Source organism: Beta vulgaris, chromosome 1, assembly GCF_026745355.1.
Source record: "Beta vulgaris subsp. vulgaris cultivar EL10 chromosome 1, EL10.2, whole genome shotgun sequence".
Taxonomy (NCBI): Eukaryota; Viridiplantae; Streptophyta; class Magnoliopsida; order Caryophyllales; family Amaranthaceae; genus Beta; species Beta vulgaris.
The window spans coordinates 47,973,609-47,997,607 of record NC_079202.1 but is presented as its reverse complement, the minus strand read 5'-3'; the positions used below and the strand labels follow the sequence as shown (position 1 = coordinate 47,997,607).

Genomic DNA, 23,999 nt, shown 5'->3' with positions numbered 1-23,999 from the left:
TAAACAACAAAAATACAATAACATACTCATCCAATCTTTGCTTAAATTCTCTATATTACAACACTACAATTGATCTTCCAATAATAACAATTATGATAGTTTATTTTAATATTGTATAATCGAACCCGTAATGGGTACCTTGCCATTTTGATCATACCATTAGTTTGTATTTTGAAAAATATTTCTCAATATAAATGTACATAGTTTAGTGATGATTAATCGAGTCGTCCATCCATATAATGCAGCGAAGACTCTGGCCTTGGACAAGATACTCAAATGCTTTGTTGATATCATGAAGTTTAACTTCGTGAGTAATATATTCATCAAGGCAAAGTTCCTTCAAAATAAGTTAGAATCATTAATTATGATAATGAAAAAATAAGTCTTTTCCATTTTATTTTGAGGAAAAATTGCCAAAAATAAGCCAACATTTGCCTCGTATTCCAGAAATAAGCCAACCTTTTGAAAATCCAGATATAAGCCAACCTTTGTATCAGTTTTGCCAAAATTAGGTTAAGTGCTAGGTTAACTTGTTGCTTCAAGTTAATAATGCTATTATCACTTGTTATTAATTTATTATTGTTATTAAATATTAATTGTTATTGTTATTAATCATTAATCATTGTTATTATTATTATCACCACCAAACATCAACCACCCACCACTATCACCACCGCCAAACACCAGCCACCCGCTGCCCACCCCAACAACCCCTACACCTCACCTGAAAACAAGCGATGCCCACCTCGAGGCGGAAAACACCCAATGCCCACCCCGCCAATCAAACCCCCACTCGAACCAAACCCAAAACCACCACAACCAAACCCCACCAATCGAACCCCAACTTGAAGCGACCCCCACCACAACTAGACCCCTCCAATCGAACTCCCATTCGAACCAACCCCCCACCAAAATCAAACCCACGACCACCATAACGATCCTCCACCACCTGAATCCCCACTACAAAGCCAAATCGGACCCCAAAATTAACCCACAACTGAACCCCCATCATTAACCCACAAACGAACCTCCACCGCCACCAAAATCGAACCCCCACCACCCCAACTCAACCATTCAAGCCGAACCCAACCCCATAACCAAACCAAACCACCCCACCAAACCCAACACCCCAGCACCCGAAACTCACCCACCACCGAATTAACCCCACCTAGCCACAACCCAAAACACCCACAACCCAACCATGACTAGCCCAAACCCCAAAACTGAACCACCCCCACCAAACTAAGACCCCCAGAACCGAACCCCAACAAGCCCAAGACCCCCCAACAGAACCCAACACCCCGACAATCTAGCCCCACCAAACGCAACCCAAGACCAAAACCCGCATCCCCACCATAAAAGTGGAAAATTAAAAAATAAAAATGAAACAAAGAGGAGAGAGGAGATCCGGTGGCTACGATGGCGGCGATGGCGGTGAGTGATGAGGGAGAGAATAGATGGGAGAGGATTGAATGGAAAAAATGAGGTAAAAAATAACAAAAGAAATTCAAAAAAAAAATTAATATATTTTTTAACCTGTAAAACAGGTTGGAGGTAATCTGACCTAAAATTCGTAAAACTAATACAAAGGTTGGCTTATATTTGGATTTTCAAAAGGTTGGCTTAAATGTGGAATACAGGTTAAAGGTTGGCTTATTTCTGGCAATTTTTCCTTATTTTAATTGCAACCTTAGACTTCTACAATATTCAAAAACTATCATTTTACAATCTATTATAACATATACGTAAGAATAAAGGTAGTGATTGGGAATCATATTATATTCTTAGCTTGTTGATATATATATATATATATATATTAATTATATATATATTATATATTATAATATATATAATATATATATATTATATATATATATATATATATATACTTTCAATATATCTAATTTTTATGATCTTTATTTAAAAATCATTGAGGATATTAAAGAATAAAATTGTGTCTTGAGAAGAGTGAAATTCTAAATGTTACAATTAAAAAGGAATAAGAGAGGTATATATATTTATTACTCGATAATGATTTTCCATAAATAATGTTTTAGAAATAATAAATCAAATATTGACCTACCTCATTCATGTACTTTTGAGTGAGTACAGGTATATCAGATTTTGGTTTGATCCCGCCAAATATAGATCCTATAACACTTTTGCCTTGTATAATATCCAAGCAATTCAGACTCAAGGGAATGCCTCGTACCTCCGCTCCTAGTATTATCGTCTTTCCCCAACCCTATCAAAATGTTGAAATTATTTAGAGAATTCTCATTGGTAAATCCCTATTCAAAAATTATTAAAAGAGACGGTCTAATTTTAATATAAAAGTAGACTTAGCCACTTAATGGATTAAATTAGTCACTGAAAGAAATTAACCTAGTCACACCATTGCCTAAATTAGTCACTGAAAGAAATTAACTTAATAGATTAAGTATTGCATCTTGTTCTATTTATTATTTTCGCCTGAATTTATTAGGCGTTGTAGTTTAACCAATTAGATTAGAACAAAATACATTAACAAGGTTTTATCAAATTAAAACCGGTAACTCCCAGAGACTAAGATTCCTGTGGCATTCAATATCAAACTATTGGATGTGCACTGACTTGTTTAATTTGCAAAGTCAACCAACTACTTGTATACTTTTCTAAACTTTTACCCCCTCTCTCTAGGTTTCCCCTTATTAGAGTAATATTGTATGTAAAAAGATATAAAGGACTTTTAATAGTCTTGGGTTTGTATTGTTAAACTCCTATATATATTGAATCACAGGGTTAACTAATTATGTTAACACAATTATTCTCCATACTTGTACATGGTATCACATCTTAGGTTAAACTAAACAATTTTTTTTTCTCTCCTCCATGTTTTCTTCCTTCGACCTTCCATCCACCACCATGGACGCTTCCCCTCGCCACACAGTCTTCCGCTGTTGCTACCTTGTCGTCCACGTGGAAGCCTACGAGTGTCTCCCTTGCTTTGGTAGGTATGCTGGCCTCCACGGCTTATGCTGATGGGTTCACCACCACCCAGTCCACCGTACCCGCCTCACTCTTTGGCGTGTCTCAGCCTAGGTCACGCTGCAAGTCAACACCCTTCAACATGCGTCTCCACGGTTTGATTAATCCTCTAATCATGCCTTGGTTGCTAGTCAGTCCTCTATTTTCGGTTCTTCTTCCAATAAAAATAATTCAGGTGGTAGAATTAAAAGGGAAGAATAATAAGAATTAAGGGGGTAATTATGGTCGTAATGACAACAATCGTGGAAATGGTGGCAATAACAACAATAATGCTCGTGGATCTGGTAACAACAATCAAAATGCTAATAATCGGGGACGTTAGAATGGTTTAAGTAAATATTCTAACTCGTGATATTCTAGTATGCCTTGCGTTGATACTATTACTAATAATCTGTCCTCAGCAGGAAAAAATTCGCCAAGTGGCAATTTAAACTCTACCCATACTTCCGATACTTGTGGTCTTTGTTGGTTTCCAGGTCATCAAGCGGCTTATTGTCCGCAACGATTCAATTCTAGATTTGTTCTTTCTGCCCTGAATAGCGTCACTCGAGCCTTAGCTGCACTGTCTTTTGGTGGTGAAACAAATGACTCTGTTTGGTACCCAAATTCAGGAGCTGCCACGTGACTCCTTAGTAGGGTAAGCTTTTTGGTATTCTTCCTTACACTAGGTCAAGCTATGTTGTTGTAGTTGGAAATGGTACCTCTCTCCCAATTAAAAGTGTTGGAACTTTGACATCAAAAACTGCAAATCGTCCTATTACTTTGTCTTCTGTTTGTCATGTGCCTACATTGAAACATAATTTATTATTAATTAAGTTGTGTTAATACAATGACTGTGTTATGAGTTTTGATAAAAATTTCGTTTCTATTAAGGACAAGACAACAGGGGAGGTTCTGCTTCAAGGATCCAGTAAGCAAGGTGTCTATCCAATGCAACCCAAACTTGTCGCTACCGAGTCTTTTGTTCACGCTTTGCTAGCCACTAATAAGGAGTCTGAAGATGTTTGGCATGCTCGTCTTGGTCATACTACATTTAGAGTTTTAGGATCTTTATGTTCAAATAAGCTTATCTCATGTACTTCTAAATTTCATGATGGTTGCGTTGGTTGTAAGTTAGGAAAAAGTCATTGATTACCTTTTGAATCAGTTGAACATGTTTCTCCATATCCTTTATATCAAAATTCATAGTGATCTTTGGCAATCTCATGCTTTGTCCAATCAATTATATCACTATTATGTTGTTTTTGTTGATGATTTCTCGCGCTATTCATGAATTTATCCTTTGTGTCTCAAATCGGATGCTCATTCTCAATTTCTTGTGTCTCAAAAAATAGTAGAAAATCTTTTTAATTGCAAAATTAAAATTTTCCAAAGTGATGGAGGTAGGGAATTTGATAATTCTCCACTTTTTCAACATTTTCGTGACAATGGTATTATTTTAATATAGGAAATTTTCTATCAGATGCGAGTTTGGAGATTCCAATTCCAGAGAGTTTCTCTTTAGCTTAGCTCGAACCCAACGACTATCAACTTCAAGATATGTTTGAAGTTGTTGGAGATATAGTAGGGTGGTTTATGTTGGTTTTCTTTGGGTTTTACTTGGTTGTGCTTTGTTGTGGTTCGAATGTTCTAGGGCGGGGTGGTTAGGTTTGTTTCCTAATGTATGGATGATGCAAGTATTAGGGACTTAGGTATTTTTTCACTCTCATGCTTCAGCGAAGGAGCATGGGAGTGGAAGAATTAGGATTTCACGATCTTTTGCGCCTTCTGTATTTGGGAAATGGAGGGATGTCTGGCAGAAGTGGAGTCATGGGTCTCATGTGAAGCGGGAAGCTTTACAAGTGGTGGCTCGAATTGTAAGTTTTGGCACTGTTTAGGTTTTCTTTGTTGTGATGGTGTGTTGTTTTCTTTGTATTTGGCTTGCTAGGTGGATCTGGTTTCTCTAAGGCAAGGAATGATCTAGAAAATTATATCAAAAGTAAAGTACAACCTGGTGTTTACCAAACTTTGGTAGGTGTAACTTTAAGTACAGTAGTTGTGTGTTAGCGAAGAATAGAGGTATTTATCTATATCAGAATCCTTGATTAGAGATCCTGTCAAAACTTGACTTTATCGTTGAATGGGTTCGATCTTCTCCTTTAGGGATCACAGGTTTCAATCTCCGGATCAAGTTGTTGGGTGATGCGCTAAAGAAACCCACATCACCCTACATTCATGTGATGGCTTTGGGACTCATCATGGTTTAAAAATACATCTTGTGGGAGGCCCTCCAATATGAAATGGGCCACATTTCGACCTCCACACTGTTGTGTTTTTGCCTCTTGAGGAGAAGCTCATGGTACCTTCTTTGCAGGGTAAGAAATCATAAAAGAAATTGAATTCCTTGGTAGTTGCATCTTTAGAATTCCAAGAAGACTTTTCATTTCAAAGGCCTTGAGATTTATTGTCTTGGGAACCTCTACTTCTACAAGAACAAAGTTGACAATCCAGCATTGAAGATCGTTTTGGTTTAATCTCTCGACAGTTTCTATCACATGTTAATAGTTCTTTATTTGCAAGACGTATCTTACGTGATTCGATAATTTCCTCTACGCAGAACTTCAAATTGACAAGGTAACAAGATAGTTCTAATTTCGTTAGTTTTACTTTCAATGGGTCACAAAGCTAGTCGACTCATTTTAGTGTTAGTTTAGTTTCCGTTTATTGTTTAGGTGATCCTTAATTCGTAATTCCGTTTTCAATCAATGCAAATTTCTTCAATGTCAAAAAAACATCATTGTGGAAACTTCAGAATAGGTGCAATTTTGCGTGTGATTAATTTGGATATATTATATGTGGTTAGTAATATTAAATACATTATATACTATAACATTAAGATTCATAGTTCTAACTCATTTTTCTTAAATGGAAACGAAAAACGACTTTGTCCAAACCTTAATTCTCACTAATTTATATTTGTGAGTCATGTACTTGAAAATGGGAGAAATAAGGGAATCCCTAATTCCTTACCTCCAAACACCATACTTAGCAAGATTCAAATCCAAGATCTACAACATTCGAGGTAAGAAGTCTTACCAAATGACCAGATACTACTTGATATTCATAGTAATTACTTGTGTTGTAAACTTATGAAGGGGTTACTTGTCTTATATATGATATATGGTACTCCAGTTTTCCTATCAATCTGTCTGATCTAGTAGGCTATTAACTTTTTGCATTTGTTTCATAACTTTAAAGGTTTCTTACCTTATAACACTTTGTAAAAAGTAGTACAACTGTGCATATGAAACTTGAAAGTCGAAACATTATAATGTCCTTAAAAAATTATATGTACAAACCTGACGAGTGCTCTCGGAAGCATCTTGCATAACCGTCGCCGAGCCAATACACTCAAAACAATAATCTGCACCTCCATCAGTGAGTTCCTTAATAGCCTCACTTATCTTTTTCTCTCCACAAGATTTCGGATCTATAAAATCAGTAACACCAAATTTCCTCCCTACCAAATCAGAATAGTAAACGAATCATTCAGCCCACTATATGATAAGAGTAAGTAAATAAGCTTTAAATATTATAACTTAAAAAATAAATTATAATTATTAAACTAGTATATGTATATAATTAAGTAAGAAAATTAGTAGACCTACCAATGCCCTCTTTTTCAGGGTTTAAGTCCACTCCTATGATCTTCGCAGCTCCTTGCAGTTTTGCTGCTTGAACGGCCTGGTTCAAAAGCCAAAGTTATACCTGCTTCGTTTTTTTAGATGATTCATTTTGACTTTTGACCTTATTCATATGTATAACTTTGACTATCTTTCGTGAATTGTACTTAAGAAAAAATATAGTCATGTGGAATTTGTTAATTAGTCTCAATAATGTATATTTTCATAATATCAACCTTTTTTGTAATCTTTGCTTATTGATAATTAGAGATAAAAATTTATAATAATACTTTGATATGTGTGTCTAAGGAAAACTGGTCAACTTAAAAAAACAAAGGTAATACTTCCCTACACATTTGAGTATTGTTTTTCTTTTCTCTTAAAGTTCAAACTTTGTGAACTATACATGCACATGAACACTAATGTGTGCATAATGTGTCCGTTCAAGAAATGAAGGTATAGAAGAATTTACCCCAAGTCCAACTGCACCAAGTCCAAAGATAGCCACTGTAGAGCCTTCCTCCACCTGAGCCACCTTCCACACAGCTCCTATTCCTGCTCCCTCACATCAACATGACAGCATCAATTAATTTTTATAATAAAATGGATGATAAATTCCTTCACTTTTCTGAAGTCAATTAAGACATTTTAATAAAACATAAGCTGATGATCACCTGTAGTAACACCGCAGCTAAGCAAACAAGCTTTGTCAACAGGCATTCGAGGGTCGATCTTAACAATATGTGTGATATCCACAACGGTGTATTCGGCGAAACTTGAAACGTAGAAAAAATGGTGAATTGGTTCTCCTTTCATGTCCTTAAACCTATAACCTTTATTCCTTGGCATGCCAGAGTGTTTCTTGTTCTCAAACTTGGTGCAAACATTGCTTTTAGGGGACTTGCAATCTCTGCACTCTCCACAATCTGCTAAGAATACTGGCAGCACTGTATCCCCTTCTTTCACTTCTTCAATATGCTCTCCTATGCTTTCAACTATCCTGTATGTTGCAACACGGAATTTGACACGAAAGTGCAGGACGGACAATTTCTAAGATATTAAAGAGGGGAGATACATAAAGATAATTGCACTCAGACCAGTGACCATACTGAGAGGTGTTAATGAGTCAGGTGGATTACAAACTATTCGAGTTCGACTCAGTCAAGTTCGGTCAAAGCTCGGCTCGAGATGACTTGACTCGAGTTGAGTTCAGAATCGGCTCGAGACCTAAATGAGCCGAGCTTGAGCCTCCGCCTCCTTAATTAAGTTCGGCTCGAAAGCTCGTGAACAAGCTTGAAGCCATTTTCGATAATATATATAAGATATTAGTGTCCCACATCGACATAAAAAGTAAACAACAACCTTATGTTCTCTATAAAATCTTATTACCCATTCACTATATTTATATTGTTGGACAATTTATGAATTCTTTTATTATTGTGTACTCCCTCCGTTTCATTTTAATCTAAACGCTTTGACATTTTACACTATTCACAAATTTCACTTTGACCATCATTTGTGATTAATACGCGGATGTAAATATAGTCAGGTGGGTTCTTGTTAGATTCATCATAACATGTATTTTATTAATATATATACTTTTTTATAATTTTTACAAATACAAAACTAAATATATATATCCTTAAAGTTCAGTAGCCCTCAATTTATTAATTTAATCTCCTTTAAAAAAATTAATTTAATCATTTTCAAAATTATGCATATATAAATATTTGAAGACATTAGAGCAAGTGAACGCAACATTACAGTTTACAAATGTAAAAAAAACCTTGCAGCAAATTATCCAACTCTTACGTTAATATATATCCATAACAAGATGAAGAGAGAGAAAGTTAGAGAGAGAAAGAGAAAGCGAAAAAAAGAGAGTAAAAAGTCCCTTTTTGTTCTTCATGAAACCCTAGTTTTTTCTCTAAAGTATCTGCAACAATCGTCCTTTAATGACAATTGCTGCAATTCCAGTGTAATTTCTCACATTAAATACTCTTCTAGTCGATTCAATTGTACTAAGTGTGAAGCGTGTTGTGGAAATAGCCTAGTGGCGTTGATTAGGCCTACTAAAGCTACGATTGTCAGTAGTGTTAATTCATCTCTACCCTATGTTCATAGGGTTAGTTCGCAATTAGAGCTATGGTTTATAGCCTCTAATGATGATATCCAGGCTGGAATTTCTTTTCTTCTTCTGATTTGGCTCATTCTAGGGTTTCATTTGAGAATTGGGGCTTTTTATTGGGTGAGTGTTTTCAGTGCATTTATTAAGTGGCAGAGAAGTGGAGTGATGAGTGAGTTTAGGGTGTCTTTTGTGGTGTTGTCATTCATTGCAATTGTTGGGTTCCTCCTAAATCTTTTTGATTTTTGGCGTGCTGCTCATCAAGCATTCAGAAACTCTCTCCAGGGTGGCAACCTAGCATTTATGGCGATGGTAAGTAACATTAATCAGGTTTTTAAGCAGAATTTTCCTTATGATGGTTCCGGTATTAATCACTATATAAACCCTAAGAAGGTGAGTTGTTTAACCACATCTCTCTTTCATCTATTTCTTTCATTCTGGTTCTGTAGTTTATCTTCTCTTTGGCTTTCACTAATTTCTTTCAAAGCTTTCTTTATTATTATGGTTATGAATTTTATGGCTGCTGTACTTGAGCCACGGAACTCTAAGACAAATGAGACTCAGTCTCAGGAGTCTTCTCAAGCCCCTGATGATAGCTCATCTTTTAAAAATGCTACTAACGTTGTTATGGTTGACAATGAGGCTGGTGACCCTCCATTTGATGCTGCTTACCCTGAGTCAGTTGTTGTGGATGAACTAGCCCAGGTTCAGGAAGATATCAAGGAGCTTTCTTAGTCCTGTCTGATAGGTAAGATGTTGGGTGAGCCCTTAGATGTTCGTACTATCATTTCTCGCACTAAATCTGAATGGAACTTTGTTAAGGGTGATATCGATTTTTTAGAAATGGGTAATCATTGGATTCTTTTAAAGTTTGCTAACCCTAATGATGTAGCCCTTGTGTGGGCTGAGAGACCTTGGTATGTCCAAGGTGATCTGTTTGTGCTTCAGGCTTGGAGGCCTAATTTTGATCCTTTCCTTGAAGAGATCAAATGGGTGGACCTTTGGCTTCGTATTCCTAGATTTCTAACTAAGTTACTTAATTATGAATCTTTGGCTAATTTATTTGCTGCTAACAATGTTGGGGTGTTAATTAAGTTGGATTCGAATTCATTGTTAAGGAATAAGATTAGATTTGCAAGAGCATGTATTAGGGTTGATATTACTGAACCTCTGCTAGAGTTTGCTGAATTAACTCGTGCTGGGGGGCATAAATGTGGTTATGTGATCTGGTACGAAGACTTTAGTGCTGGATGTTCCTTTTGTGGTATTGAAGATCATACTATAGATGTTTGTTCTCTGTTACATGCCCCAAAAAAAGAAGTCACTGTGTCCCTACTGAAAAGTCCTAAACAAAAGCATTTGGTTGAGATCCTTTCTCTGGCTAACAGGCAAGTTCACCTTGCTACCAGGGCTGTGGAAGCCAATGTGGTGCAAGCTAAGCCTAAGTCAGTGTATAGGTATGCTAAACATTCTGTCCCTTTGAAGGCTGGTGGTTTTAATAATTCTGTTCCTAAGTTTGCTAAGAAAAAGGAGGTGGGTATTGTGTTTAAAGATTCTGTTTCATCAAAGGCTAATCCTGTTAATGCTCCTATTCATGGTAAAGGGAAAGGTAAGGCCCTTGTTTTTGCTACTGCTCCCCAGTATGGTTGCTTGAGTGACTCTGATGATGATGCTGAAAATGTGGCTCTCCCTCCTATATTACCTTCTTCTGGTGATTTTCAAGCAGCCTTGATAGATTTCTCCTCCCAGGAGGCTGGTGAGGGTGTAGGCTGTGAGCTTGCTCCATCCAATGGTACTGATATTGAGCTTTCCCCTATTCCACTGCAAGTTGTTTATCTAGGTGAGTTTTTTCAAGGTAATCAGTTTGGTCCCTTGGTGCATTTAGCTGAGCATCAGTATGGTGGATATTCTATGTTTGAAACTGATGTGGAGAATGATACTATGATTCTTCACGATGAAGAAAGGGCATGTGATGATGTACCTGTTAACCATGAATCTTCCTTTCACTCGATCTATTGATTCAGCTAGCTCTATTGTTAGGCATATCAGTACTTTGGGTGTTGAGCAGGATCCTCCTATGGAACCCACCTCTCTTTCTAGCGCTGCTAAGAGAAGGAAAGGTAATAGTGAGGATGACTCAGCCTCTTCAGGTCTGAAGAGATCTAAAGCCTAAAATGTTTTATGAAAGCTGGTAGTATGTTTTTTGGGATGTCAGTGTGTTTCAGTTTGATATTCTGGCATGTTGGTCCAGTATGGAGGCTGGTGTTATGAAGGCATTAATCTTGTTCAAACTTTTGTGGATTGTCAATAATTTTGTACTTATAATGCTATGGGAAACCTTTTCTCTTAATCTTGCTAGGCGTTTGAGGAGATGGAGGTTAGGTTTCGCATATTTTGTAACTCTCCCCACTGCCAGAGTGTTTGATGGCATCCAGGTTAATGTTAGACTACAGTCAAGTAGCTGGTTTTGGCCCGTTGTTATTGTTATTTTTCTGATCAAATTTAGTGGGCAATTAGTGGTTGTAATTCTATTTAGTTCTATTATTGTAATCCAAGTAGTAATTTTTAACTTGGAGTGCTATGATGTTAATGGTGGTGTTAATTTTATAATTCGTGCGTATTGGTTTTCGCTTAAGCTCCATTTTATTGAATTTTGTTTGGTAATCTATGTCAATGTAATAAGAGTTATCTCTTATCTCTTGTATAGCTATTTTCTTTGTATGTCTTGTTTGAAGTTGCTTTGGTCATATAGGTTCAAAAGCATGAGATACTTTAGCCTAATTCTAAGTAGTTATCTGATTGTGATTTTAGGTCATGATTCGGGTAGACTTTATGATATCCATAAATGAATATAAGTTTTTGGAATATAAGGGGGTGTAGAAGGCATCTTGCCATGGAAGAAGTAAAGGATTTTAGTTTGTCTAATAAAGTGCAAGTAATGATGTTGTGTGAAACAAAGGTTCAATTACCTCCGAGGGAGGGTTGTGTTAGACATTGTGGCTTTCAACATTTTGATTATCTTCCTTCTCTGGGGTTGTCAGGGGGCATTTGGCTTTTATGGAAAGATAATGCGACCAATCCTTTCACCCATTAAGTAATCCATAAGAGTGAAAGGTTTTTAGCTTGTAATATTAGTCTTTTAGCTATGGAGTGTACCTTTGTGGCTTTTTTTATCTATGCCCCCCAAACTATGCGCTTAAACAAGTCTTTTGGGATGAGTTAATTGATTATATCAAGACGCTAGATAGTCCCTTCCTTATATTGGGAGATTTTAATGAACTTAGTTCGCAGGTTGATAAGCAAGGGGGTCGACTTTTCAATTCTCTCGTTTAACATTTATGAATCTCTTATTTGATTCTATAGAATGTACTGAATTACCATTTGAAGGTAGTAAGTTTACGTGGAGGAAAAAAATTCATGGGCCTAATAACATTTTAGAACGGTTAGATAAAGGGGTAGTTAGCATTGATTGGTTAAGTTTATTCCCAGATACAAAATTGTTTCATCATAATTTCTCTTCGTCCGATCATTGCCAAGTTTCTCTCTTTCTTAAAGTCAAACAGTATAGAAAAGCGCCCCCTTTTAAATTTAATAAACTCTGGACTACTCGTAAAGATTTTGATTGTTTAGTAAAGAAAACTTGGTGTACGCACTTTCAAGGTTCCTTCATGTATTGCCTTACCAAGAAATGTAAGCTTCTTAAAGAACGGGCAAAACGCTGGTCTACTACGAGATTTGGTAATATATTTAGACAACTTAGGAATGTGGAAGATAGGTTGAAGATCATTCAAAGTGAATTAGTTCTAAGGGAGGAGTGTCCCCATCTTATCTCGCTTCAGAATAAATTCCTAATGAAACAGGCTAAGTTACTCCATTTTCAAGATATTCATTGGAAGGTCAAGGCCAAGTCAAATCATATTAAATTGAGTGATGCCAATACTAAGTATTATCATTCGTGTGCTACTATTAGGCGAAATAGGAATCTTCTTAGTTCTATTCAAGACCCCCAAGGGTCAGTAGTTACGCATCCAGCAAAGATTGAAGAATGTTTTACTGAAGCCTTTAAACAGCGTTTCACCTCAAATTCTCGATGTGCATTTGATACTAGTCAGGATTTTGACCTTCTAAATGAAATCATCTCCGACGAAGATAATGCCTATTTGTGTAGAGAGGTTACCTATGAGGAGGTTAAAGAAGCTACCTTTGATTTAGCACCTGATAAAGCTCCTGGGCCGGATGACTATCCACCTTTTTTTTCAAAAGTATTGGTCCCTAGTTGGTAATACGGTTTTCAGAGCGATAAAAGCTTTTTTTCATTCTAAAATGATCCTTAAAGAAATTAACCACACCTTCATCACTTTGATTCCAAAAGTAGATAATCCATCTAATCCTAATCATTTTAGACCAATTAGTTTGTGCTCGACTATTTATAAGATCCTTGCAAAAATTCTAGCCAATAGATTAAAAGTGGTTTTGGGAAAGATTATTCACCCCCTTCAAGGTGCATTCGTCCCTGAGAGATTGATTCAAGATAATGTACTTTTAGCACATGAAGTCTTTCATTCCTTTAAGAACAAGAAAGGGGCATCAGGGTGGTTGGCTATTAAACTGGATATGGAAAAAACGTACGATAGGTTAGAATGGGACTATATATTTGCTACTCTAGATAAGTTGGGATTTTGTGTTTGTTGGGTGGAGTGGTTGAGACAGTGCATCACTACGGTCTCCTTCTCGGTGCTAGTTAATGGTATCCCAGGTGAAACTTTAATTCCGCAAAGAGGAATTCGTCAAGGAGCTCCTTTATCTCCGTACATTTTCATTCTATGTGCAGAAATCTTGGCTAGACAGTTACAGCATGCTAGCCTGTCTGGATCTAAATCTGTAGGAGTCACCTTAGGACATTCGGGAGTAAGAATTCCTTTTTTAACATTTGCTGATGATACGATGATTTTTGCTAAAGTTTCGGAGGAAAGTTGCAATACTATCAAATCAATTCTAGATAAGTATTGCACAATGTTAGGTCAATTAGTGAATTTTCATAAATCGGCATTTCAATGTACGGCCAATGTGTCTGATAGTATTTCCGCTAATTTTGCCGCCATTCTTCAAATGGACAAATCTTTTTCGTTGGGTAAGTATCTGGGGTGTCCCATAATAGATTCAAAAGTTACCAATGCTACCTTTGCTGATTTGCAGGAAAAAGTGACGTCACAGCTGACTAAATGGAAAGCTAATTCATTGTCTCAAGCAGGACGAACTATTCTAGTTCAATCTAATTTAGCTACGAAAGCTAACTATCAAATGCAAAGTTTCGCTCTACCCCCTGCTATTCTTTCCTCTCTTGATAAGTGCTACCGCAATATTTTTTTGGAATAAAGCTTCTGAAGCTAAGTCCCCAAACTTGATAGGGTGGGATAAGGTTTGTAGTCCTAAAAAATTTGGTGGTCTAGGTCTTCGGAAAGCCAAGACTACTAACAATGCTCTGCAATTTAAACTCTTATGGAAGATTCTGGAGTCTCCGGATAATCTATGGGTTCAATTAGTCAAAAGAAAATACTTAAAGAATGATGATTTATTCACTTATAAAGTCAAAGCTAATGTCTCATGGCAATGGAGAAGATTAATGAGTTTACGCAGTGCCTTTAGGAAGGGTTTACGGTGGATAGTGGGGAATGGGGAGAGTATTTCATTTTGGTTTGATAATTGGATCTTTAATAATGCTCTGGTGGAAAGATGTAGTATTCCTATTGGTTCGGAGGATTTAAAAGTCCGTCGCTTTATTGACCAGGATGGCCAGTGGGATGTCTTGTTGCTTAGGCAGTTTGTTCCAATTGAAATTGCTAATTCTATAGCGAATTATTTCCTTCCAAGTAATAATTGTACTGACACAAGGGTGTGGGGTCTTGCTCCTGATGGTATTTACTCAGTTAAATCTGGTGTAGAGCTTCTGCAAGGTTTTAGTAGTCAGCAAGTTGTCCCTGTGCCATTTGGTTTGATCTGGAAGTTGAATACCCCCCCCCCCCAAAGATAAAGTTTTTCTTATGGAAATTATGTCATAATGGGCTTCCTACAAAGAAAAGGTTAGAGCTTAGTCATGTCTTCCTGCCGATGGAGTGTGTTTTTTGTAATCATCACTCGGAAGACTCTGCTCATCTGTTTTCTAAGTGTCCATTTACGATTGATGTGTTTGCGGAACTTCAAGTTTTGTTAAATTGGCATGTCCCGCCCGAGATTGAGGATGGTATTCCATTTCATAGTTTTTTAGTATTCTTAAAATCCTTCTTCTCTTTACCCCAAGTGGAGTGCATGGCTATTGTGTGGTGGTTTGTGTGGTATGCGCGGAATGGGATAATTTTTCGGCAGGATTCGTCGTCCCCCCAAAAGGTTAGTCATATGGTAAAAGCCTTTGCGCACAATCTTTCTGTTTCAGGTGTTGTGGTGGCGGGTTTGGACTCAAGTGTCTCTATTTCTGCTCGAAAGAAGGCCAAGGTGATTATTAGGGAGCAGGTGGTTTGGTCCCCTCCCCCGGGTGATTATTTTAAATTAAATTTTGATGGTTCAAAGCTGGCTAGTGGTCAAGCGACTTTTGGGTTTGTTATTCGCGATTCGGCAGGTTCTGTTCGCATGTGTGGTGCGGGGTCTCTAGACGAAGCGGAATCTATTTTAGAGGTAGAGGCAAGGGGCCTCCGGGAAGGTATTAGAGGGGCTAGGTCTCTTGGTATTGGCAAGCTTATTGTGGAAGGTGATAACTTGGCTGTTATCAACGCTATAAAGCGCATCTGGAAGATTCCGTGGACGATCCATTCCATTATTTTGGATGTGGTCCAAGATATGGGTCAGTTTGAGGATGTGCAAGTTTGTCATGTTTTTAGGGAAGCAAATGCGGCAGCGGACTGGATGGCTCATCGTGGTCATTTGACTTCTACCATGACTTACTGGTTTGAGATTTCTGATTTATCTTTTGCTGTAATCATCCGCAAGGATGCTTTAGGGTGGCCCAAATCTTGGGACCCTCCCTAGTTTCTTTATTTCCTTTTTTTTAAAAAAGAAAAAAACTCCAACTCTTACGTTAGCATTGTTGTGCTCTATTGTTGGAGATTTGCGAGTTCCACATCGCATGAGGTATCAAGGCAAGGAGTGAGCATGATGTTTTAAAAGGCATACGGGAGGAGAAGGTCATAGAACAAGTGGTAGTTGGGCCTAACTAATTTAGTGGGCATGACTATTTCCTTCCATAGTAATTTAAAGTTTGGCAACTTATGTTAGGCGGTACTTTATACCAATATGTTGTGTTGAATTTTTTTGTTTATATTTGAAAATTTTAATTTTCAAGTTGAACTTGGATTTGTTTCTTTCGAGCTCGAGCTGACCCTAAACTTTTGAGCTCGACGAGCTTCGAGCTCACGAGCCGAACTGTACCTCAGCCATTCTCAAGTTGAGCCTATAGATATTCGATTTCGGTTCGACTCGTTAATACCCTAAGTCTGTACTACACGATCATGTTGGGGGCTCGGCCAAGACACATCATACATGCTAGCGCTCGTGCCGGGCTAACCAAACTCATGAACCCCGTGTTAGGTCGTGATGTTACATAGGCTTAAATTTTGTTTTTTGTGCTTTCTTACGTGTCATAAATTGTGTCTCGTATCATGCATTCTTATTCTTAAAGGCAACATGGACCACGCAAAGATTCAAGATGCACAAATTTATGTTGTGCCTGTGGATTTCTCTCCCTAAAGATCGCCAACAATGCGGGCCAATTCAACCCATCTCATGGGTTGTATGGGCTGAGCCCGTGAAAAGCTCGGTCCATCCCGGCTCGAACCGTGAAATTGGTGGATGAGTCGTGGACCGAATATTATGAACCCAGCCCATGAAAGCCCGTTACTAAAACCGTCCACCCATGAATCGGATCATCTCGACCCAATTAAATGAGTAATTATTCAACCAAAATGTATATATTTGAATTGTATATATTTTGATTATTTTGGAAGGTTTTACATAACAATAATGATTAATTTCAATGATTAAATTATTTTGAATAAGAAAATAAAAATTCTTATGTCTGCCCGCCAACCTGGTCCTGCCCGCTAGACCCTAGACCAACAAAATCGCTTTCCGAATCGTGAAAATTGATAACAGATCGATGTGGGTCAAGATTTCTCAGCTCACATAACATCCTGTCCAACTCGTGTATTTCACGATCCTGACTTGGGCTGTAAATCTCGGCCCGGCTCACTAGGCCCGGCAACCCCACCCGCCCTGACCGCACCATTGGCCATCATTGCCTCGCCCTAATTGTGTCTTGTTATGCCTTTTGTGTCAAAACTATGACAAATTTCAATTCAATCCAACTGAAGGTCATCTTTATATATACTACCTCCGATTTTTATTAGTTTACCCGTATTTCTTTTTGGGATGTCCCTTATTAGTTTACCAATTTCTTTTGTTTCTATTTTTGGAATGAGACCACTAACTTTTCATCACACATACATTCAACTTTAACATAAAATAATAATTTCTCTTTCTTTCACTATTCCACAACATTGTTTCTCCTAAAACTTTATATAAAAGAAACGAGTAAACTAATAAAGACTGGAGGAAGTATAATATAAAACTAGTTTTTAGCCTGGGCTACTCATCGGGTATTTAAATTTTTCATAATTAATATTTTACTTTAAAATATTAACACAAATATGAATTGGTTTAGTGGTTAAGCATTAATATATAAGTTTGAGATCATGGGATCAAATCTTATACAATGCATCATTGTTTTTATTACATTTGGATTATATGGAGTAAACTTCCTAAATGAGAATGTCACGTGACATCGGTTTTTGTTTAGTAACGCTTTTTAATATGTAAGTATATATGAAAAACCCAAGGTAAAGAATTGACAAGTTGTTGACATGACTCCCTCCACCCAAAGAAATGACATAAAGTATATAATAAAAATGTGTGTGATAACCTTTCATTTAAAATACAAAAGCACTAACCAACTAATTTACACTTCAACATTGGTCTTTGTTGGGAAAAAAAAGAGTTTTTACAAACAAGATAACATACATGCACAAATATTGATGTCCGTAACTAGCAAACAAATAGAAAACTCAAAATCACATCCCATTATTACAAAATAACAATTTCATATCTTAAAAGAAAATAAATTTCTGATGAATTGTTTTCTTTTTTGAAAGTATGATGACTCATTTAATCTTTTGCATGAGTATTGTTCTTTTCAAATGACTACTAATCCTATATTTAGCTTTCAGGCAAACTGATCATACGGATTGGACGCGAGTCGGGGTATTATGGGTCGAACCATAATCTGGTCAGCTTTATGTTCGGGTCGGGTCTACTCAAGTATGGGTCAATCTTGGGTTCATGAAATTTCAAGTTAGATTGGTTCGGGTGAAATCGACTTTCTAATCTAGCAAATAAATTAAATACATAAATTAAATACAATTAAGAATAAGTGAAGTAATTAATAGACCGTGAGTTAGTACTAACTCATATCTACTATTTCATGATAATTTTTTCTTTAGATTTGCTTGAAAAGTAATTAATATGATTACATGACATGGCGTCATGGCCGCTGCAAATCTGGAATAATGGAATGAAATATTAATGGGTCAATTTTGAGGTTGGTCACTTTCGGGTAGATTCGGATTCAGGTCTGTTGGAGTTATTTCAGATTCCGTTTTTATAACGTGTGGATAGCGGGTCTCATGTTAGGTCACCAGAAACGAGTCTATTTTACTGGCTCTAGCTTTTATGATCATGTTTAATTAAAATTTTGATTGTATTTGCTAGATCAGTAACAAAAAATAATGAATATAGTTTAAGCTACAGGTGCTTGTCCAACTACAATTCTATGAGTTGTTTATCAAATTGAATTATTATCATTTCTTTGTTGTTGAAAGCTTAAAGTTGTGTGACTTTAACAAAAAGAATAAACAAATAAAGGTTTTAGTTTGGTGATTGTCCCAAAAATTAGATCCAATTTTTCTTAGTAATGAAAATGGCTAGTTGGTTCAAGTTAATCTATTACACTTAAGGGTGTGTTGGACCAGTGGATTGGAATTTTTTTTTTTGACCGGGACCGGACCGGAATTTTTACGGTCCGGTTTTGGACCGATTGGACCAGAATTCGTATTTTTTATTCAAAACATTTTTTTTTTCTTAGGTTTAAACATGTTTATAAATCCGATAGATTAAAAACTAATAATTCTAAAAGCAATAATCTTAAAAGTAATAATCATGAATTCATGAGGTTTTAGCTTTCCAACTTTTTTAAGTTTTAAACCTTTTTATAACCTTCAAAGCTATTTTTACAAAAAAAAAAAAAATCAGTCCATTCAGGTCCGGACCGAAACCTAAATCAAGTTTCCATTGACTGCAGACCGGTCCGAAAAAAATTTCGTCTGGTCCGATTCCAGTCCAAAAGTGCACACCCCTAATCACACTACTGCAACTATCACCAAATGTGATGTTGCAAGATTATTTTATAATGGTGTAAAATCTATTCTCACACATTAGTAACTAAATGATCTTGGATATTGCCCGAGCCAACAACTAGTTCTTATTGAAAATACAATAATCTATTTTTGGGGTTTAATTCAAAAACCTTTTCCAATTTTTAGGGATTTTGTTATCCCATTTTTCGGCATCTGTTTTGTTCATCTTATTTTCAGTTATTGTCAGAAAAAATAAGTTCAGATAACTGTAACTTCCGATAAGTGTAGATAAGGTCTATTAAGTTCAGGAAAAATAAGCAAAAATAAGGTCCAACACTTTCACAAAATAGGTCAGATTAAGTTCAGATAAAGTCTAATAAAAATTAATAAGATCTAACAAGTTCAGTTTAGTCCATGAGTTGAGTAAAACAACCTCTAGTAGGTAATGAAGGAATATGTCCTTAGACATCCCGACATTTACTAAATATAAATAGAAATTAGATTATGACAATAATATAGTTAATTATTTTAGTAATCATATTATTCTTGTTAGAGAATAAGTATGATTGATAGAACAACTGGACAATATTGATTGGACCTATAACTAGATATATCAATCCTAGATATCACACATTGTAGCACAAGTTGAACAAAACAACACTAGCCCCATAGAGGCCTTGAGTTGGCGGGCCATAAAGGAGTAGTAGGAGAATTAGTTCTCGTAATTGGGTTACGATTCTTTTATTATATATGATATAATATTAGAGTTTAGGCAATTAATTCATTAAACAGTTTCTTTTCACAAAAGAGTGAGCTTGAGAAACCCTAAAAATTTCCCCTAGTGATTGGCGCCTATACCATCAAAAACAAGATAATTTCTTCTCTTCTGTTCTAGCAGGCGTTGGGGATTTTAGATCTTCGAAACTTGTGTACAACAGGGTAATCACGCCATAAAGGTTGTATATCTAATCCCTATTAAATAGTTCATATGTTCGATTATGTTTGCGATTCTATGATACTCCACGTTAAGAAAAATCTTCTTGAAATTCCGCTATATTACTAGAGGTATTACATTTTACCATTTTGTCCCCATAAGGAACGCTCTACAGTCAGCACCATCTCTCGAGAGCAAAAGCTAATTAACCCCCAGAAAATTCAGGAATTCCTGGTCAGTGGTGACTGAGTTTGTGGTCCATGCCGTCCATCCCATATATAAACATTGAGGTTTTTAGTCTGCTAGTGTATTATCGTATATTTATAACACAAATGTCCAAAACACAAATGTCCGAAGACAGTTAAATGTTATGGACCTTTGTTGAGGTCTGAGGAGGAAAAATATATTGATTATTGAGTTTCATTTATAATTTTATATGTATCGGTTTTTTTATTTGTTTGATATGAAATGTATATTTTTATATTTCTTCTTTCTTAAAAAGTTGGGTTAAATCTTTAGTTTTGATTTTTCACTTTAGTAACCAAAACTTAAATTTAATTATCAGTAATATCATGTCGTTTTGTTGTAGTGGAGAATCTACATTAATAAACATTTTACATTATAAATAAATAAATGATACAAAAATTGTTTATAAATTAATTAAAGTTTTTTAAACTAAAACGGTACAAGTTTTCTTAAAACTATTTTCCTTTGTCCATCATTGAAAATTTATTGCATTCTTTTTTTTTTTTTTTTGACATCGAGAAAATTTGCATTAATTGAAAACTGAAGTACAAACTACTGTTAATACAACGAAACGTAAACAACTAATACTAACAAGAACTACATGAACTCGAACATACTTTTGAAAGAAAACACTAACTACTGTGTCCAATTTTTAGTAACAGATAAATGATAATATGTTTTTAAAAGAAAAGTTATGTCAGTTAGACACAAAAACCTTACCTATTTTTGAAAACACTCCTTCTAGCAATAGGATACAACTAAAATGGCTAATAATACCACTTTATTAGGTATAATCATAAATTAAGGGTTTATCATTGAGAATTAATATTAAATTTGTCTACCTAAGTGAAAAAGCCAAAATTTAAGCTTATTATTGAGAATATCCGTATATTTTAATGGAAGGAAATTATAGTATTACATAGTTGGTAAAAATATGTATTGAAGACAAAAAAAAAAAAAAGTCAAACCAAAAGTTTACATGATCATTTATCACTAAATCAAACTTAGATAGAATATGCATGTAGATAATGATCAGGTTATCCAAAGGCACATCAAATTCGAACAAACAAGATCACAAACACAATGATCCAACAAAGGAACTGTAATCTGTAACGGAATTAGTACTTACCCAACAGCCTCATGCCCAAAGATCTTTGGAAAATTGGCAATTGGTCCCTAATGATCAATTATAGCAAATACATCTTAGTATTAAGAGTTAATTAGTTACTCTTACAATTCTTAAAAAACCAAAAATCATGAATGCATTACTTACTGAATCTATTTTCCAGAAGGAAACATCAGTATGACAAAGAGAAGTACATAGAATTTTGATCCGAACTTCCCAAGCTTGAGGTGGTGCTACTTCAATATCCTCTATTATTAATGCTTCCCCTGCTTTCCTACATACTGCAGCTGCATAAATATTATCCAATTTAACAACAAAACCATCAAGTTCTGATCAGCTTCTAAAATCAGCTGACACTTACATAACCTCAACTTTACATCTAAATTTTCTTTCAAAATAAATTGGCATGATACTTCCTCCGTTCTGAAATAAATGAAACGTTTCTCTCGAAAAACTATCACAGATAAACGTGTTTCTTTTATTTCGTAATGGAAGAAGTATTGATTGTAGGATACTCACTACTAACCTTTGCATATGATGGGTTTGCCTGCAGTTTCTCTTGTGCAGTTACCCTTTCCATTCTCCATTTTCTGCTTAAATCTGGAGTTCGTGATGATTTGAGCATATCGATCTAATGTAATCAATATATATATATACTACTATTATATGAGACAGATAATCGATCAATAATACTTCTATATATCTTTTATTACATATAATTAAAAATTAAAAATATACTTACATAATAAAACAGTTGAACAGCAATAAATAAAAAAACTAGTACTTTTTTATTTGTAGTAGGTGATAAATAAGTAAAATGCCAAAAACTAAAGTAACTCTTGGCTCGTGAGTTGTTCCTCGGTAATTAGTGGACTGCCGAGTGCTGATACATATATGCAGATTCGTTGAAACAATTGAAGAGGAAAGAAATCAAGACTAAGTGTTGTAATTGTCATTAATACCACAGTCCACAAAACCGAATTTTATTATGGTGCTTTTTGGAAATTGACTATGAAAGTCAAAATTGGTCAAAATAATGTGAGTCACACATTTCTGTGTAGTATCCACCCAAAATTTTAGGGGTATTATTTTAAATAACCTTAATATATAATCTTTTTCCTCAAATAACCCTCACATTGTCATCCTCTATCGCGCATAACCCTAATTTGAATTTGTTATTAAACATAATGAAATTACAAACGATGTTAACTTGACTGGGTTTGGCGCTCGTTGATGGCTATTCAAAAGGATGTTGTATGCGGTTGTCCAAGTCTCATAGAGGTTCAACTGAACCGTCAAAGACCTTACTAATATTCCTAATTTACCGATCCTTATCGGGCACCTTACCGGTGTTACCCGTCTACGCCATTCTTGATGAGCCTGGGCTTGATACAGAACTATCTTAGCAAGGCCTATGGGCCTAAAGATAAGTATCAGATATAATAGAATTATATTTAGCCAATGAGAGCAGTGTCTCACCTAGGTTAGAACAGTTTCGACTCCTATAAATACCCTACGATCCGAATCACAAAGGTATGTTCACAATCATAATTACACAGTAGTTTAGAGCTACCAGCTTTATCTTCACTAACTTAGGCATCAGGGGGACGTTCCTCGGATCACCCCTCAGGTTAATTTACGTGTTCCATGTTGTAGGTCATCAAACCAGCTCACGTGATAAAGAGGTACCGGTTCATCCCAACAGCATCTACTCCATATAGGAACAATTAGTGCTAGAAGGAGGGGATAATCATACCTTACATAAGAGTCTTAAGCCACCATCATGGTCGGAAACCAATCCCATGAATCCTAAGCAATTAACAATAGCCAACAAATAGTCATTTAGTATGCCAACAATGGATGACAACAATTAAGTTCCTGAAGGAGGCCTTCCAAGCTTCAACACCCCACAACCAGTGATTGGGTCCTCTAAACCGGCGATTGAAGAGGGCAAGGAAGCCGTCGGGTCCCTCAACCTAACATATTTGAAGTCCTACAACACATGTTCAATTCTGAACAGCTCCACAGTGCTGCTAATATATTTCAAGCCATGGCGAGTCAAACTCCCCAGGCCGGTCGTGCTAGCAAACGTCCCCTGAATAGGCTACACAGTCTGTTAGAAAGATTCAATCTTTACTTAGTGACCGTCAGGGTGAACAAAGCCAGCATGACTCGGGTCATGAAGAGCACTCAAGAACCGCCACTGAGCAAATGTGAGATGGAGAAGAGGATCATAACGATACCGAGATCCAAGATTCATCCCAATCTAAAAGAGAAAGCGAAGTCGTCCTTCGTCGAGCACTGGTATAACTTTGTTCCTCTCTCTTTTCACTACCATACTCTAAGAGCCCATGGAGAAGATTATGATGGCGACATGTCAATATGACTGCAAAACTGACTTTGAGGAGCATATATCGGCTTA

General features: G+C 36.2%; 1 protein-coding gene across 4 annotated transcripts; it reads right to left on the bottom strand.

The window, feature by feature from the left end:
• LOC104891903 (alcohol dehydrogenase-like 2) lies at positions 1 to 22,491 on the bottom strand. Of its 4 annotated transcripts, XM_057393895.1 has the most exons (10): positions 22,320 to 22,491; positions 22,104 to 22,177; positions 21,725 to 21,864; positions 21,581 to 21,627; positions 7,364 to 7,689; positions 7,162 to 7,244; positions 6,675 to 6,750; positions 6,366 to 6,526; positions 2,084 to 2,245; positions 1 to 337 (listed from the first exon to the last, which is right to left on the bottom strand). In XM_057393895.1, exons 2-10 carry the CDS (start codon positions 22,162 to 22,164, stop codon positions 206 to 208), a joined length of 1,188 nt encoding a protein of 395 aa, XP_057249878.1. In that variant the 5' UTR covers positions 22,165 to 22,177; positions 22,320 to 22,491; the 3' UTR covers positions 1 to 205. The 4 variants fall into 4 exon arrangements, with proteins under 4 accessions (XP_057249878.1, XP_048497982.1, XP_057249883.1 ...); XM_048642025.2 differs by lacking the exon at positions 22,320 to 22,491 and having other exon boundaries at positions 6,366 to 6,496; positions 22,104 to 22,304; XM_057393900.1 differs by lacking the exons at positions 2,084 to 2,245; positions 22,320 to 22,491 and having other exon boundaries at positions 22,104 to 22,311.
• Between the last annotated feature and the right edge of the window lie 1,508 nt (positions 22,492 to 23,999).

Bases quoted from the DNA above. Each gene is read 5' to 3' on its own strand.
- LOC104891903 (XM_057393895.1), bottom strand. From the start codon at position 22,164: ATGGAGAATGGAAAGGGTAACTGCACAAGAGAAACTGCAGGCAAACCC. The intron at 7,690-21,580 runs GTAAGTACTAAT...TGCAACATACAG, and splicing joins TTTGGGCATGAGGCTGTTGG to GATAGTTGAAAGCATAGGAG. The intron at 6,527-6,674 runs GTAGGTCTACTA...CTGATTTGGTAG, and splicing joins CCCTGAAAAAGAGGGCATTG to GGAGGAAATTTGGTGTTACT.